This window comes from Heloderma suspectum, chromosome 6 (genome assembly GCF_057233095.1).
Source record: "Heloderma suspectum isolate Gila_16-S chromosome 6, 16-S_ref, whole genome shotgun sequence".
NCBI classification, from domain to species: domain Eukaryota; kingdom Metazoa; phylum Chordata; class Lepidosauria; order Squamata; family Helodermatidae; genus Heloderma; species Heloderma suspectum.
The window spans coordinates 75,429,200-75,443,267 of record NC_139463.1 but is presented as its reverse complement, the minus strand read 5'-3'; the positions used below and the strand labels follow the sequence as shown (position 1 = coordinate 75,443,267).

Sequence of the window (14,068 nt, the reverse complement as noted above, 5' to 3'; positions counted from 1 at the left end):
AAGACAAGAGACTCAAAAGAAAACCACACTAAGGTTGTGGCACGAAGCAGAGAGCGGGATAGGTGCGAGAGAGCTGCATACACCTCAGTTTTAGTTCTTCTGCCTCCTACCACATTCCCTAAAGCCTACTTTATTGACACATTCCAGCCTTCCCCAACCTGGCTGGGGGATGCTGGGAGCTGTAGTCCAAAACATCTGTAGGGTACTAGGTTGGAAAGGCTGTTCTACAGCCTGAAAGCCCCCTGATCCTGATCCTTGGGACGAGGCTGGTAGGTGAGCTACTGTAGCATTGCATTATTTCCACTGAGTCTATATGCAATGGCAATTTAATTATTTTTGGGGTGTGTGCGTGTACTGGAGCAGACCCTTTGTGTTGTGTAGATGCACATTGGAATAAAGTAATTAAAATAACAAAAGGTTCCAGCTGAGAATAATAATAGCTTATTACAGATGGTTTTCATTTCTAAAAGTGTGGTATAGTGATTACAGCAGCCTCCTGCAGCCTGGTGCCCTCCAGATGTGTTGAACTACAACTCCCATCATTCCCAGCCAGCATGAATTATGGGAGTTGCTGTCCAAAATGACCAGAGGGGACCAGATTGGGGAAGACTGAATTAGGGCATCAGACCAGGACTGAGAAGACAGGTTCAAATCCCCACTCAGCCATGAAGCTCACTGTGTGACCTTGGTCAGTCACTTTCTCTCCTGCTCTGTCAGCCTAATCTACACCACAGGGTTGTTGTGAGGCTAAAAACGGAGTGGTGAAGAGCCAAACGCCTTGGAGGAAAGGTGGGATAAAAATGTAATAATCAAATATAAGACATTGTCTACTATGAACAATCAACAACTCTCCAGTTTCAATTTTAAATAAATAAGGGCGCAATCATAGGCATATTTAGGCAGAAAAAGAGGCCTACAACTCCCAGCATGCTCCAGCCGGCCTTTTTTTCTGTCTAAACATGCCCAGGATTGCAGCTTAAAGAAATAACCATAAAATGATTTTTATAAAGGTTCTTCAATAAGCTTCATAACTTTTATATTTTATTTTATATTGATGTGGGATTTGGGAATATCTTTTTCTCGATCATTCTACAGTCTCTCTTTTTTTACTTTTTCAAGACTGAGATGACTTCTGTTTCGGTAGATAAACCCATGATTCATTTTCTCAAGGCTACCCAGTACATTTGGGGAATAATGAACGTCGGATGCCCTGCTCAACGCCCTGGAACGATCCTCGTTGTTCCCTCCCTGCACAATGGCATCCTCCGCTTTTCCGCCTTCGTAAGTATGCTCAGGATCCATCCATCCATTCGCGCGGTCTCGGCCAAGTCTGAGCCCGAGCCTGGGGGCGTGGCTTCGCAGAACTCCCGCCCCCAACTTCTCTCTCTCTCCGCCTCCTCCCACGAGTGAAGAAGGAAATGAAACCAGAATGTAGACGTCGAGAGTGGCGCATGCGCAGCTCCGTCGCGGTACAAAGTTTTGGAAGGTCTTGGAGGAGGGTGAAAAGTTCCCAGGTTGGTTGCCGGGGCTCTCCTACTTATGAGTTAAGAATGGTTTAGGGGTAGGGGGCCGCCGTGGGATACTCAGTCCCTAAAATGAGGGGTGACTGTGATTTACCCCCAAAGGGAAGAGATCCGAGAAAGGCAATGAATGGGGGATAGGTAGAAAGAGCACGGATAAAGAGTATTTCAGGTTGCAATCCTGCACACCAGCCTTTCCCAACGTGTTGCCTTCTAGATGTATTGGACTGCAATCCCCATCCTTCCCCCGCCAGCAGCGATGCCGGCTGGGAATGGTGGGAGTTGTAGTCCAACATATCTGAAGGGTGCCAGGTTGGAAAAGACTACTGTATCCACACTTCCTGAAACTACGTCCCATTCAACTTTAGTGGGGCTTACTTCTGAGTAGGCATGCACTTCCAGTCTGAAAAACGGGGAAGGTTTGGGGGAGAGAATCTGGTTTGGGACAGCTGTTGATTTGTGGCTGGTGGCATAGGGAAGCAGGAATGCTATATTCGAAGGGTTGAGATTGTGAAGTAGAGCTGCTTTTATTATCTCCGTAGATTTGTTTCCATCTTTTTAGTATTTGGCTTTTTGGTTTTTGATATTTTAATCTTAGCTATTTTAAACTGTCTTTGTGGTTGCTCTTATGGTTTTTTTATTTTATTTAACTGACTTTTGATAATTGATTTTATTGTGTTTTAGTATGTGTTTATGTACATTGTCCTGGGAGCTTTGGCTGTTGTTGTTGTTGTTCAGTCATTAAGTCGTGTCCCACTCTTCGTGACCCCATGGACCATAGCACGCCAGGCCTTCCTGTCCTCCACTCTCTCCCAGAGTGTGCTCAAGTTCATGTTCATTGCATCGGTGATGCTATCTAGCCATCTCATCCTCTGTCGTCCCCTTCTCCTTTTGCCTTCAGTCTTTCCCAGCATCAGGGTCTTTTCCAGAGAGTTTTCTCTTCGCATTACGTGGCTAAAATATTTGAGCTTCAGCTTCAGTATCTGTCCTTCCAATGAGCACTCAGGGTTGATTTCCTTTAGGATTGACTGATTTGACCTCCTTGCAGTCCAGGGGACTCATAAGAGTCTTCTCCAGCACCACAGTTCGAAAGCATCAATTCTTCGGTGCTCAGCCTTCCTTATAGTCCAGCTCTCACAGCCATATGTTACTACTGGGAAAACCATAGCTTTGGTTATGCGGACCTTTGTCGGCAAGGTGATGTCTCTGCTTCTTACTGTGCTGTCTAGGTTTGCCATAGCTTTCCTCCCAAGGAGCAAGCATCTTTTAATTTCATGGCTATAGTCACCGTCTGCGGTGATCTTGGAGCCCAAGAAAATAAACTCTGTCACTGCTTCCATTTCTTCCCCTTCTATATGCCAGGAAGTGATGGGGCCAGATGCCATGATCTTAGTTTTTGTAATGTTGAGCTTCAAACCAGCTTTTGCACTCTCCACTTTCACCCTCAACAAGAGGCTCTTTCGATACTCTTCACTTTCTGCCATTAGGGTGGTATTGTTTGCGTATCTGAGGTTGTTGATAATTCTCCCGGCAATCTTAATTCTGACCTGTGATTCATCCAACCCGGCGTTTCTCACGATGTACTCTGCATATAAGTTAAATAAGCAGGGCGACAATATGCAGCCTTGTTGTACTCCTTTCCCAATTTTGAACCAATCGGTTGTTCCATGTCTGGTTCTTACTGTTGCTTCTTGACCTTCGTACAGGTTTCTCAGGAGAAGGTAAGGTGGTCTGGTACCCCCATCTCTTTCAGAATTTGCCAGAGTTTGTTGTGATCCACAAACAGAGTTTGTTGTGAAGGTCCCTGCCTTCTTTGTCCTTTATCATGCCCGTCTTTGCACAAAACATTCCCTTGAGATCTCAGATTTTCTTGAAGAGATCTCTAGTCTTTCCCATTCTATTGTTTTCTTCGATTTCTTTGCATTGTTCATTTAAGAAGGCCTTCTTGTCTCTTATTGCTATTCTCTGGAACTCTGCATTCAGTTGGATATATCTTCCCCTTTCTCCCTTGCTTTTTGTTTCCCTTCTTTCCTCAGCTACTTGTAAAGCCTCATCAGACAGCCACTTTGCTTTCTTGCATTTCTTTTTCTTTGGGATGGATTTCGTTGCTGCCTCCTGAACAATGTTACGGACCTCCGTCCATAGTTCCTCAGGCACTCTGTCTATCAGGTCTAATCCCTTAAATCTATTCCTCACCTCCACTGTATATTCATAAGGGATATGATTTAGGTCATACCTGAATGGTTTAGTGGTTTTCCCTATGTTCTTCAATTTAAGCCGAAATTTTGCAAGAAGCAGCTCATGATCTGAGCCACAGTCAGCTCCAGGTCTTGTTTTTACTGACTGTATAGAGCTTCTCCATCTTTGGCTGCAAAGGACATAATCAATCTGATTTCGATATTGACCATCTGGTGATGTCCATGTGTAGAGTCGCCTCTTGTGCTGTTGGAAAAGAGTGTTTGCTATGATCAGCGTGTTCTCTTGGCAAAACTCTATTAGCCTTTGTCCTGCTTCATTTTGTACACCAAGGCCATGCTTGCCTGTTATCCCGGTGATTTCTTGACTTCCTACTTTAGCATTCCAATCCCCTATGATGAAGAGGACATCTCTGTTTGGTGTTAGTTCTAGAAGGTGTTATAGGTCTTCATAGAACCGATCAACCTCAGCTTCTTCGGCCTCAGTGGTTGGGGCATAGACTTGAATTACTTTGATGCTGAATGGTTTGCCTTGGATTCGTACTGAGATCATTCTATCGTTTTTGAGATTGTACCCCAGTACTGCTTTTCCCACCCTTTTGTTGACTATGAGTGCTACTCCATTTCTTCTAAGGGATTCTTGCCCACAGTAGTAGATATAGTGGTCACCTGAATTAAATTTGCCCATGCTTGTCCATTTTAGTTTGCTGATTCCCATGATGTCGATGTTCAGTCTTGCCATCTCATGTTTGACCACCTCCAGCTTACCTTGATTCATTGATCTTACATTCCAGGTTCCTAAACTATATTGTTCTTTACAGCATCGCACTTTCTTTTCACCACTAGACACATCCACAGCTGAGTGTCCTTTCGGCTTTGGCCTAGCCGCTTCACTCTTTCTGGTGCTACTCGGAAATTCCCTCTGCTCTTCCCCAGTAGTATATTGGACACCTTTCGACCTGAGGGGCTCATCTTCCGGCATCATATCTTTTAGCCTCATGATACGTTCCATAGGGTTTTCTTGGCAAGAATACTGGAGTGGGTTGCCATTTCCTTCTCCAGTGGACCACATTTTGTCAGAACTCTCTGCCATGACCTGTCCGTCTTGGGTGGCCCTGCACGGCATAGCTTATGGCTTCACTGAGTTACGCAAGCCCCTTTGCCACAACAAGGCAGTGATCCATGAAGGGGAGCTTTGGCTGTAGGGTGACTCATAAACAGAATAAATAAGGGTACAATCCTATGTATGTTTAGACAGAAAAAAAAGTCCTACAATTCCCAGCATTCTCCAGCCAGCTTTGCTGGGAGTTGTAGGACTTTTTCATTCATTTACTTTTTTCTGTCTAAACATGCATAGGATTGCATCTGGAAATCAATACAGAAGGCTTTAGGGAATATGGAAGGTGGAGGAAGCAGAACAACTAAAATTGAGGTGTGTTGGATGAGTGTTCTGTTTGGAGTCAGGAAGGAAATTTTCTGCAGATCTTATTGACAGTGACCTGGGTCCTGTTTATTAATTTATTTATACCAATTACCATATCTAAAAAATACTCTCTAGCTTTGTGGCTTGGCTCACTTACTTGAGACATCTGGGATTATTTTTGCTCTGAAGTGATTTTTGCTCTGAAGTGAAGGCTGGCTGATTAGAAGATATTGTATTTGGGCAGACAGCTGGATTAGATAAACTCTCAGTTATATTATTCCAGCAGGGGTGGGGTAGAAAGAGGAGGCAATTGAAAAGCCCTTGCTGTGTAAACAGCTGAGGGTGTATGGTGATCAGCTGCACATATTATGAGGAACAAGGTGCAAGGGATGATGGGAAGAAGAGAGGAATGGCAGAGAAAGGGCTTATATACTATGTGGGGTCTTCATCTTCTTCTAGGGCTGATGATGTGAAGGAGAAGAATCTATCTGCCGTCGTTGTGTGCCAACCTAGCCTTGCGGTACTGCAGGCTCATGTCAGGGAGTCCAGTGCCCCACAGGAGGCAAGTGGAAGAAGAGACGCGGCGGGTGCTGGAAGCATTCCTGCAAGGGGCGCTGAACAACAGAGAGGCAGGGGCCCCAGGTCACGTGGGCCGTGGCTACCATGATCCTGAAAGTTACATGCACAGGTAAACGGGTTGGGGAGTAAAGTTCTGGCTTTTCTGATAAATGCTGAAATTAAATTGGGCTGGGCAGGAATCTTGGATCTCCTGGAAGATAGGGGAGAGGATCCTGCAGTGTCAAATTCTGAGTTGGAATCTAGGCCTGGATTCTCTAGGAGAAGCGTAACTCACAGGAAAACTGATATTCTGGCCTCCTGGAAGTATTGACTTGAATTCTCTCTGGGGGGGAAAAGAGACTTGCCACTTATAGCTAGGAGGAAAGGGAATTGTAAGCTAAGAAGCTTAAGCTCTTTGCACCAGGACAGGATGAAACTTGAGATCATCTTCAGAGGCACTTCTTCCCCTGTCCACTGGAAGTAAGGCGGATGTTGCTCTGAGGCAAGGCCTTTTTGGTGGTAGCACCTCTTCTTTGGAATGCCCTCCCTAGAAAGACTTACCTGGTGCCAACTTTGTTATTTTTTTTGGCGCCAGGTGAAGAACTTTTATTTGCCCAAAGCTTTTAGATCAAGTGTGCAAAGACCCTTGCCCACGGGTCTGATCCAGTCTGCGCAATCCAGCTGTAGACCCCCCTGTGGTTCCTCCAGGTTAGGGCTTTCTGCCCACTGGGGACAATCCGGAGTGTTCTGCATTCCTCTTTAAATGCTGTTAATACATGTCTTTAAAAAAGAAAATATTTCTGGTATTGGTTTTTAGCAGCTGCTGCTACTCTTACTGGTCTGTTTTCATGTGTTGGTTTGTTGTTCTTAATGTAGTAATTTTTCAATGCTAGATCCTCTGGAAATCCTTTTAGGTTTGAAGAGCAAAAGAGTAAATACATCTAAACTTTTATTTAAAAAATGTTCTAGGTTGGGTGGTGACCAAGACACCCCATTTTCTACTGTCATCCTCTCACTGCAGGTCCCCCACTGAACATGACCCACAGTGTCCAGCCTGGACCCTAGTCCATGAGGAAATTAACCGCGTGGAGGAGAGAAAACATGGCTTCCGCACCTCCATCAAGCGCCTATTGCAGCGGTGGCCCAGCCCCCGCAGGCCCACAGACAGCCTGCCTTCCCCGAGGGACTCCTTGAAGCGGTCCAAGGCAGGAGGCGAGGGAGGGGAGGGGACCCGCCAGAAGCGCGCCTTCTCTTTCAAGAGCATCCTGCGGAAGAAGGCGACCGCCTCAGAGGAGACACCAGGCCCCACTGACCCCTGTCGACGGCCTGACTCTTTGCCTCTTGTCACCTGCTACTGTAGAAAACAGCCAGCCGAGCCCCAGGTAGTCGGTAAGAAAACACTCAGAGATGAGGCTCACAAAATGGCTGCCACAGGGGATGCCTCGCTCATTCATAAAATGGCTGCTGTGATGGGCATGGCCAGTCACAGGACACTCATTTCCCAAACTGGTGAGACTAAAAGAAAAGTAACTTGGTCAAGAATCTAAGCACAAAGCAGAGGTTAGATCTGAACGCCAAAACCCAAACCACTTTTGAACCCAAATAAAGATGGTGCTGGAGGGCAGCACTTTACTTTGCAGCAAGCCATCCTCCCAGTTGCATTTTTTTTTAATAAAAAATTAAGAAATAAAATAAAATCAGGCAGGGAGCCTTGCCTGCTCTGAGAGAGGTCTCTGTGAGCATATTGCTGCTCATGGGCACGATGTTGGAGACCCCAAGTGTATGTATATCTTTGGGCATTAAAAGAAGGATGGGATAATGTGTGCTATCTTGCCCAAGTCCATCTTGGGCAAAGATTTGAATCTGGGTGTCCTGTCTTCGAGCCCAGTGCTGTAGCCTTGTGGTGTCCCATTGTGGTGCCCATAGGCACCAATTTGCCCATGGACACATCTCTTGGTTCCCAATAGGCTCTCTGCCCCTCCTGATTTCTTGTATTTTCAACAACAACAACAACAACTATTATTATTATTATTATTGACTGTTGAAGTGTTCTGTGTAACTCAAAAGCTTGCATATCCTTTCACCAACAGAAGTTGCTTGTGTGCCATCTCTTAGCCTTGGCTGCATTGCTAGCCAGTGAATATCCCAGCAGTGCAGAATTTGGCTTGTTCTGTTCCTTGCTTTAATGACTTTCCATTCTTTATTCCAGATAGCAGTGCTGAGGATGATGAGTTTTATACCTTGGTGGCCCAGAAGCTGGACCACTTGGTGAAACAGCAACAGCTGATCAGCCCTGTAGCAGCAACAAACTTTCCTTCTCCCACAGACCAGATCAACACACTTCCCACTGACACTGTATCCAGTATACCAGGTATTAGATGTGTTTACTTGTGCTGGTAGCCTGCCCTCTCACAAGGCTCGGGTTGGATTACAGGGATATATCTTCTCCCTTCCCTGGAGATATGTTCTCAGGTGAAGATCCACAACCCTCTTCTCTTTCTCTCTGCAGTACTCCCTGATGGGACTGCACTGTGTAGCACACAAAAACAATGAGGGAAACTTGCCTATTCCTAATTAGGCTCCACTAGTTCAGGAACAGGCTACCATAAATGAATGATGGCACTTTAAACACAGGATCCAGCTCCTTTGGATTTGACCTTCCTTTAAGGTCTTGTCTTGCCATCCCCATATTTCATCTTAGAATTACGCTGGTCTTTCTGCCCACAGTTAATTTGGAAGAATTGCCAGGAGGACTGGATGAGAAACGGAAAGAGCAAATCCTCCAGAAACTGATTGCCCTCCTGGAAGAACAGGCTGGAGTCATCAATAAGGAGGTATGAGTGGGTACTGCAATGAACTGTTGTAGTGTCAAGTGCTCTTGTTCAGGGTTCCAGCTAGTCAGCCATGCCCTTTTTGAGGGTATTCCATTCCATTCCATTCCATCTCCCTCCCCCTCCCCCAACAGACTATGTTCTGTGAGCACAGAGCATGCTCAGTCCTCATTGGGCTAATTTGGTTTTTTTCCCTATTTTTTTTACTCCTGCAAACCTTGGTTTTCCCCCAAGCTGATACTTCTTTCTTGTCTGTGGATGGTGCCACATTTTGGCTGCTTAAGGGTCTACATTTGGAGAGTTAGTTTGCCATAACCTCTTACTCTTAAGAAATGTCTCCTAGAGTTCTAACAGAAATCTGCTTCCTTGCAATTTGCACCCATTGGTTCTAGTCCTGATCTTTGGAGCAACACAGAACAACTCTGCTCCATCTTTTGTGTGACAGCCCTTCAGGTATTTGATCACAGCTATTGTGTCTCCCTTTTAATCTTATCTTCTCCAGGGTAAACATGCCCAGTTTGTTCAACTGTTCCTTATAGAACTTGGTTTTCAGACCCCTCGCCATTCTGGTTGCCCTCCTCTGGACATGCCCTAGTTTGTCAATGTCCTTCTTAAATGTGGTGCCCAAAATGGGCAATCCACTATCTTCTCTCCCTCTTTCTCATCTGTCAGTCTAGCAGTCTGATGTCAAGAAGTCAGCATGGAGAATGAGGGTGTTGCTGCTCTTGGTGCTAAATCAGGGGTGGGCAACTTCAGGAAGTCTGGAAGCCATTTGTGCCCCCTGCCCTCCCCCACCTTGGGCTGCAATCCAAGGGGTGACCCAAAAAACAAGGTAAAAAAATTAAGGGCAAAAAAGGAATCTGAAGCAGCTATGGAGTGCCCAAAGGGTCAAATTTAACTTAGTTGCAAGCTAAATCTGAAGGTTTTGGCACTCTGTAGTGGCTACGAATGCCATTCCCCCACCTCCTCAAATAATATTTTTTGGTTACAATTTTGGGGGGTCACTCCAAATTTGCTGGGGAGCAGGGCCTCATGCAGCCCATGGGGCTAAATGAATGCTTAGGTCCCCTTGATTTGAATTCAGAGTTGTCCCTCACTCTGACGGCTCAACTCTTAACGCGTTCTTCCCTCCTTTCTTTCATTGACAGATTGAGGCTGACCCATTGCTACGCAACAGCCTCTCCCGTCTGTCGTACCGCAGCTTCTCCCGCCTGGCTGAGGCCTTCACCTCAAGGACCCCACCTGGCGTTCCCAGCCCCCAGCTGGCCAAGCTGGCCCTCACCATGGAGCTCACACGGAAAGTGGCCGGTATCAACAGCCACACAATACACACCCTCATGGGCTACAGTCTGCAGTATATGGACATGTTTGTGCCTTGGCTGCAGCAGCAAGGCGGCTGGGTAGGTGGGGAAGCTTTTGTGTAGCACCATGGAGCTTACCTGGGCTGGGCCACAAACCTACGTTTAACGGATCAAAACCTGACTCAAAAGCGGCCAATATTTTTCTAAAACATGCTGGCAACATTTGGCCCAGGATGCACCTTTTAATCAAGAATGACCTGGTGGATTGTGGGAAAACACTTGGTCATGATCATGCCACAGTAATAAAGCCCCTCGCACAAAAGGGCCATCTATTCTATGAATTGCGTAGCTTGGCCTGTTCACCCTTTAGCCCTCAGTTCCTTGTCTATAAAACAGGATTAAGTGACCTACCTGGCAGGAGTGCTGTAAATGTCCTGATTTGAATGCAAAAGAGGACCCACAGGGCCCCACAGTCTCCTACAAGCAGCTTTGTCAGTCCAGTAGCTGGTTGAGGTGAATTGGAGTTTAGGACCTTGGGTACCTCCTAGCAAGCAACTTACTCCTGGGTAGGCAACCTAGTGTTCTCCAGGTGCTTTGGACTACCGCTTCATTAAGCCCCAGCCAGCATCTCCAATGATTGGGGGTTATGGGAGTTGTAATCCAGAACATCTGGACGTTACTATGTTGCCACCCCTTGACATACTTCAACAAGGTCTGGAGCCCAACTGAGGCCTTTTATTGCTCTTGGGCCAGACTACCCCTCCTAGGTTCCACACCCTTCTAGAGTGGTCTTCCCCAGCCTGGTGCCCTCCAGACTGCAACTCCCAGCATTCCTGAACATTGGATATGCTGACTGGGGCTGAGGGGAATTGGAGTCTTAAATATCTGAAGGGCACCAGGTTGGGGAAGACTGTTCTAGAGTGGATTGCGTAGACTTGGAGCCTAGAACTGTTGTTGCCTCTCAGTTGGCTCTTGCTGGGTGTGCAGCATCTACTGGAGGGGTTGGCACCAGGGAATGAGAGGCCCCTGATGGAAAGGGAGCTAGTTCCTCAGGGGAAGCTGTGTCTGAGGGTCCTAATTCAGGGACCTCTGGCTTGTGCGGCTCCTGGCTGACAAGAGTTGCGGGGGGGGGGGGGGGCTTGATCTGGGTCCAGCAGCTTTTGCTCCTTGCACTGCTGGTCTTTCTGATCCATCTGGTTTCCTTCATCTCTGCCCCATCCTGGCTTCTGCTCAGAGTTGGGGTGAACAGAAAAACGGTACACAAAAGAGAGTGTGTTATATTACAGCTACTGCGGAAATGACTGTCAATTTTTCTTTTTCTGTAGGAGAACATTGTGGCCCAGGATGAGATATTTGACCTGCAGCTTGACTAGCCATTCCTCTTCTCCCCCCCACCACCCCTGCCCGAACCATTGCTCTTATGAGTGTGGCTTAGGGAAGAATATGCTCTTGGGACTTGTCTGGGGAAAACTGATTGCTGGATAGCTTTTTACAGTCTCCAAGGAGAGTCCCATCTTCTCCCTCTGCCAGGGTATAAAAGCCAGTCAAGGAAGAAGATTTTGTCCTTGCAACCATGAGTGCTGTTTGACTTTCACTCAAGTCCCTGGGATCTAAAGATCTGCACTCACCAATTCCAAACTTGGAATTAATAACTGACAAACTTGTACTGGTTGTTGGCCAGCTGTATTTATGTTGCAGATCTTTCCTGCAGAATTTGGAGTTTTGTTTTGTTTTTAATTTGACATTTTACTTTGGAAAAGGAGACTTGGGACTTGTAGAAAAATAAGAGGCAAAAGAAGTAGGCAAAGGGAGGGGAATGGTCTGAGAGATTGCTTTAAAATCCCACCCTGCTGATGCACTTGGAGAGTGGCTTGTTAGGTGTACTCTGTTTTATTCTCAGCCTTCCCCAGCCTGGTGCCCTCCAGATGTGTTGAGCTACATCTTTCCTCATTCTCAGCCATATTGCCAATGAGAGGAGCTGTACTCCAAGACATCTGGAAGGCACCAGGCTGGGGAAGGCTGTTCTACAATCATGAGAACAACAACAACAAAATATGTTATTAAAAAAGAGAAAGAGAAGCAATAGCTGAGAATTACAGGATTCTATAAGCCCTGTTAGAATGTTGTCTTTGCCTTGTTCCCAATAACTTGGAATGGTAAGCACTATGTTTCTGTGTGTGGCTACTTGGAAATGTGAAACTGATACAGTGCAATGACTTACTTCCAAGGAAGTGTGCATGGCTTACAATCCTAAGGTGGCCTCAAGGACCACTTGCTCCCTCATGAATTTACCCAGATGTGAGATCTTCCTTGGAGGCCATTCTGCAGATCCCCCTGCCATCAGAGGTGAGGTGGGTGATGACCCAAGATAGAGTCTTACCAGTGGTGGCATCCCATGTTTGGAATGCTCTCCTGAGAGAGGCTTGCCTGGCACCTACTGTGTTACCTTTTGAGCACCAGGGAAAGACCATTTTGTTTGCCCAGGCTTTTTAGATGCAGTTTGATTTTAGTGAAACACTTACTTGGCTCTGGTTTCAATATTTGATTCTATTCCACTGTTTTTATAATTATTTATTGTATTTGTGTTTTTTATCTTTTAATTTTCTTGACTTTGTGAGCCACTTTGGGAAGCTTTGCGAGTGAAAGAATGAGATAGAAATATATGTAAAAATAAGATAAATCTTATACAAAACTTACTTGCATGTCAGTCCCATTAAACTCAGTGGTACTGTCTTCCAAGTAAATATATATAGGATGGGTTTGCAAGTCTGAAAAGAATTTAATCCTCAAACTCAGGGGTGTGGGAGTGTTTCTGTGGAATACCAATACCTTCTTTGAAGCACTGATGACAGCATATACTGTATTTTCTTTTAATGGAACATTTTAATTAAAAATATTTCAGTGTTAAGTACTCTTGTTGGTGCCTGTATCTTTGCTCTTTCAGGCATTCCCCTATGTCATGTCGATCTTCCTTCTGCCATAGCCATCTCTTTATATAACCATTTATATCTTTACTTTATTTATATAAGGCTGTCCAATAACATTGTTTTCTAGGCGGCTCACAAATGAAATGATAAGAATAGTCTAGAATATGATATCATAAAATCATTTGCAGCATTAAAATTTCCTGCAGAGAAAAAAATAAAAGCAGGTAACTAGATATATATACAGAACAGAATGAGTTAGAACAGCTGTTGTCTATACAGCATTGTAGACTAAAACTAGGAATCCTTTGAGGGCGTCCAGCCCCTCCCTCTATGCCAAGATCCTTCATATTAGCCACTTGAGAGTAGAGGCATGTCTAACTGTGAGGTCAGGGTGATTTATTATTAAACTGAAATAAATAAAAGCCACTCTTAACATAAACAACAAAGTGTTTTGTGGTATTTTAAGCCACACTAAAGCCACTCTTAACATAAACAACAAAGTGTTTTGTGGTATTTTAAAGACATTATGGCTCATGCTTTTGTAGAGTAGGCCACTTCATGCATCTGGTGAAGTGTTTTCCTGAGTTACAGGGTGTGTGTGTGTACACACACACGTGTATACACACACACACACACACACACGTAGTGGCTGAGGCTTCTGAACAGTGAAGTCAGTAATGAAATGCTGAAAGTATAAAGTAGTGGCTGTTATGTTATTCACAGTGGCCATTCCCAAAACATTTGTTGGTAGTAACTGATGCATAGAGTGGAATTAAAAAAACAACCCTTTATTCTAGCCCTCCCCAACCTGGTGCCCTTAAGATGTTTTGGACTTCAACTCCCTTCAGCCCCAGCCAGCATAGCCAATGGTCAGGAATGCTGGGAGTCCAAAACATCTGGAGGGCACTTAGGTTGGGGAAGGCTGCAGCCATCAGCTGTTCAAAGTGCCTTTATGTATATAGAGACTTCTATCCTGCCCTTCTAGTAGCGCCTATGCGTTCCCGAACCTGGTGCCCTCCAGATAGGTTGGACGACAACTCCCATTGTCCCCAGCCAGCATGGCCAAAGATGATGGGAGTTATAGTCCAACCCATTTGGAGGGTACCGGGCTGAGAAAGGCTGCTAGCGCCCCCTCCCACCCCGAGGTGACAGCCACATCCCTTGCGTTCGGTAAAAAAAGAGCCCCAGCTGGATCATCACTGGACCAATATCGCGATGTTCTTATGGCAGCGGGGTGGACAACGTTTGCCCGCGGCAATTCCGCTGCGTGTCTGGCGAAAGCACTTCCAACACGGGTCGCTGAGGCGACGACC

The 14,068-nt window shown here is 45.7% G+C and overlaps 1 protein-coding gene across 7 annotated transcripts; it reads left to right on the top strand.

The window, feature by feature from the left end:
- Positions 1-1,466: 1,466 nt before the first annotated feature.
- BCL2L12 (BCL2 like 12) lies at positions 1,467-12,738 on the top strand. 7 transcript variants are annotated; one of them, XR_014783861.1, is made up of 9 exons: positions 1,467-1,514; positions 5,598-5,826; positions 6,718-7,085; positions 7,906-8,067; positions 8,424-8,530; positions 9,205-9,359; positions 9,676-9,927; positions 11,154-11,677; positions 11,837-12,737. XR_014783861.1 is itself a non-coding variant. In XM_084805029.1 (8 exons), the coding sequence occupies exons 2-8, from the start codon at positions 5,672-5,674 to the stop codon at positions 11,311-11,313; spliced, it is 1,359 nt and encodes a 452-aa protein (XP_084661155.1). In that variant the 5' UTR covers positions 1,467-1,514; positions 5,598-5,671; the 3' UTR covers positions 11,314-12,734. The 7 variants fall into 7 exon arrangements, 4 of the variants coding, with proteins under 4 accessions (XP_084661155.1, XP_084661158.1, XP_084661157.1 ...); XR_014783862.1 differs by lacking the exon at positions 9,205-9,359 and having other exon boundaries at positions 11,837-12,738; XM_084805029.1 differs by having other exon boundaries at positions 11,154-12,734.
- Positions 12,739-14,068: the final 1,330 nt, after the last annotated feature.

Bases quoted from the DNA above. Each gene is read 5' to 3' on its own strand.
- BCL2L12 (XM_084805029.1), top strand. From the start codon at position 5,672: ATGTCAGGGAGTCCAGTGCCCCACAGGAGGCAAGTGGAAGAAGAGACG. The intron at 8,068-8,423 runs GTATTAGATGTG...TTCTGCCCACAG, and splicing joins CACTGTATCCAGTATACCAG to TTAATTTGGAAGAATTGCCA. The intron at 9,360-9,675 runs GTAAAAAAATTA...TTTCATTGACAG, and splicing joins GGGGTGACCCAAAAAACAAG to ATTGAGGCTGACCCATTGCT.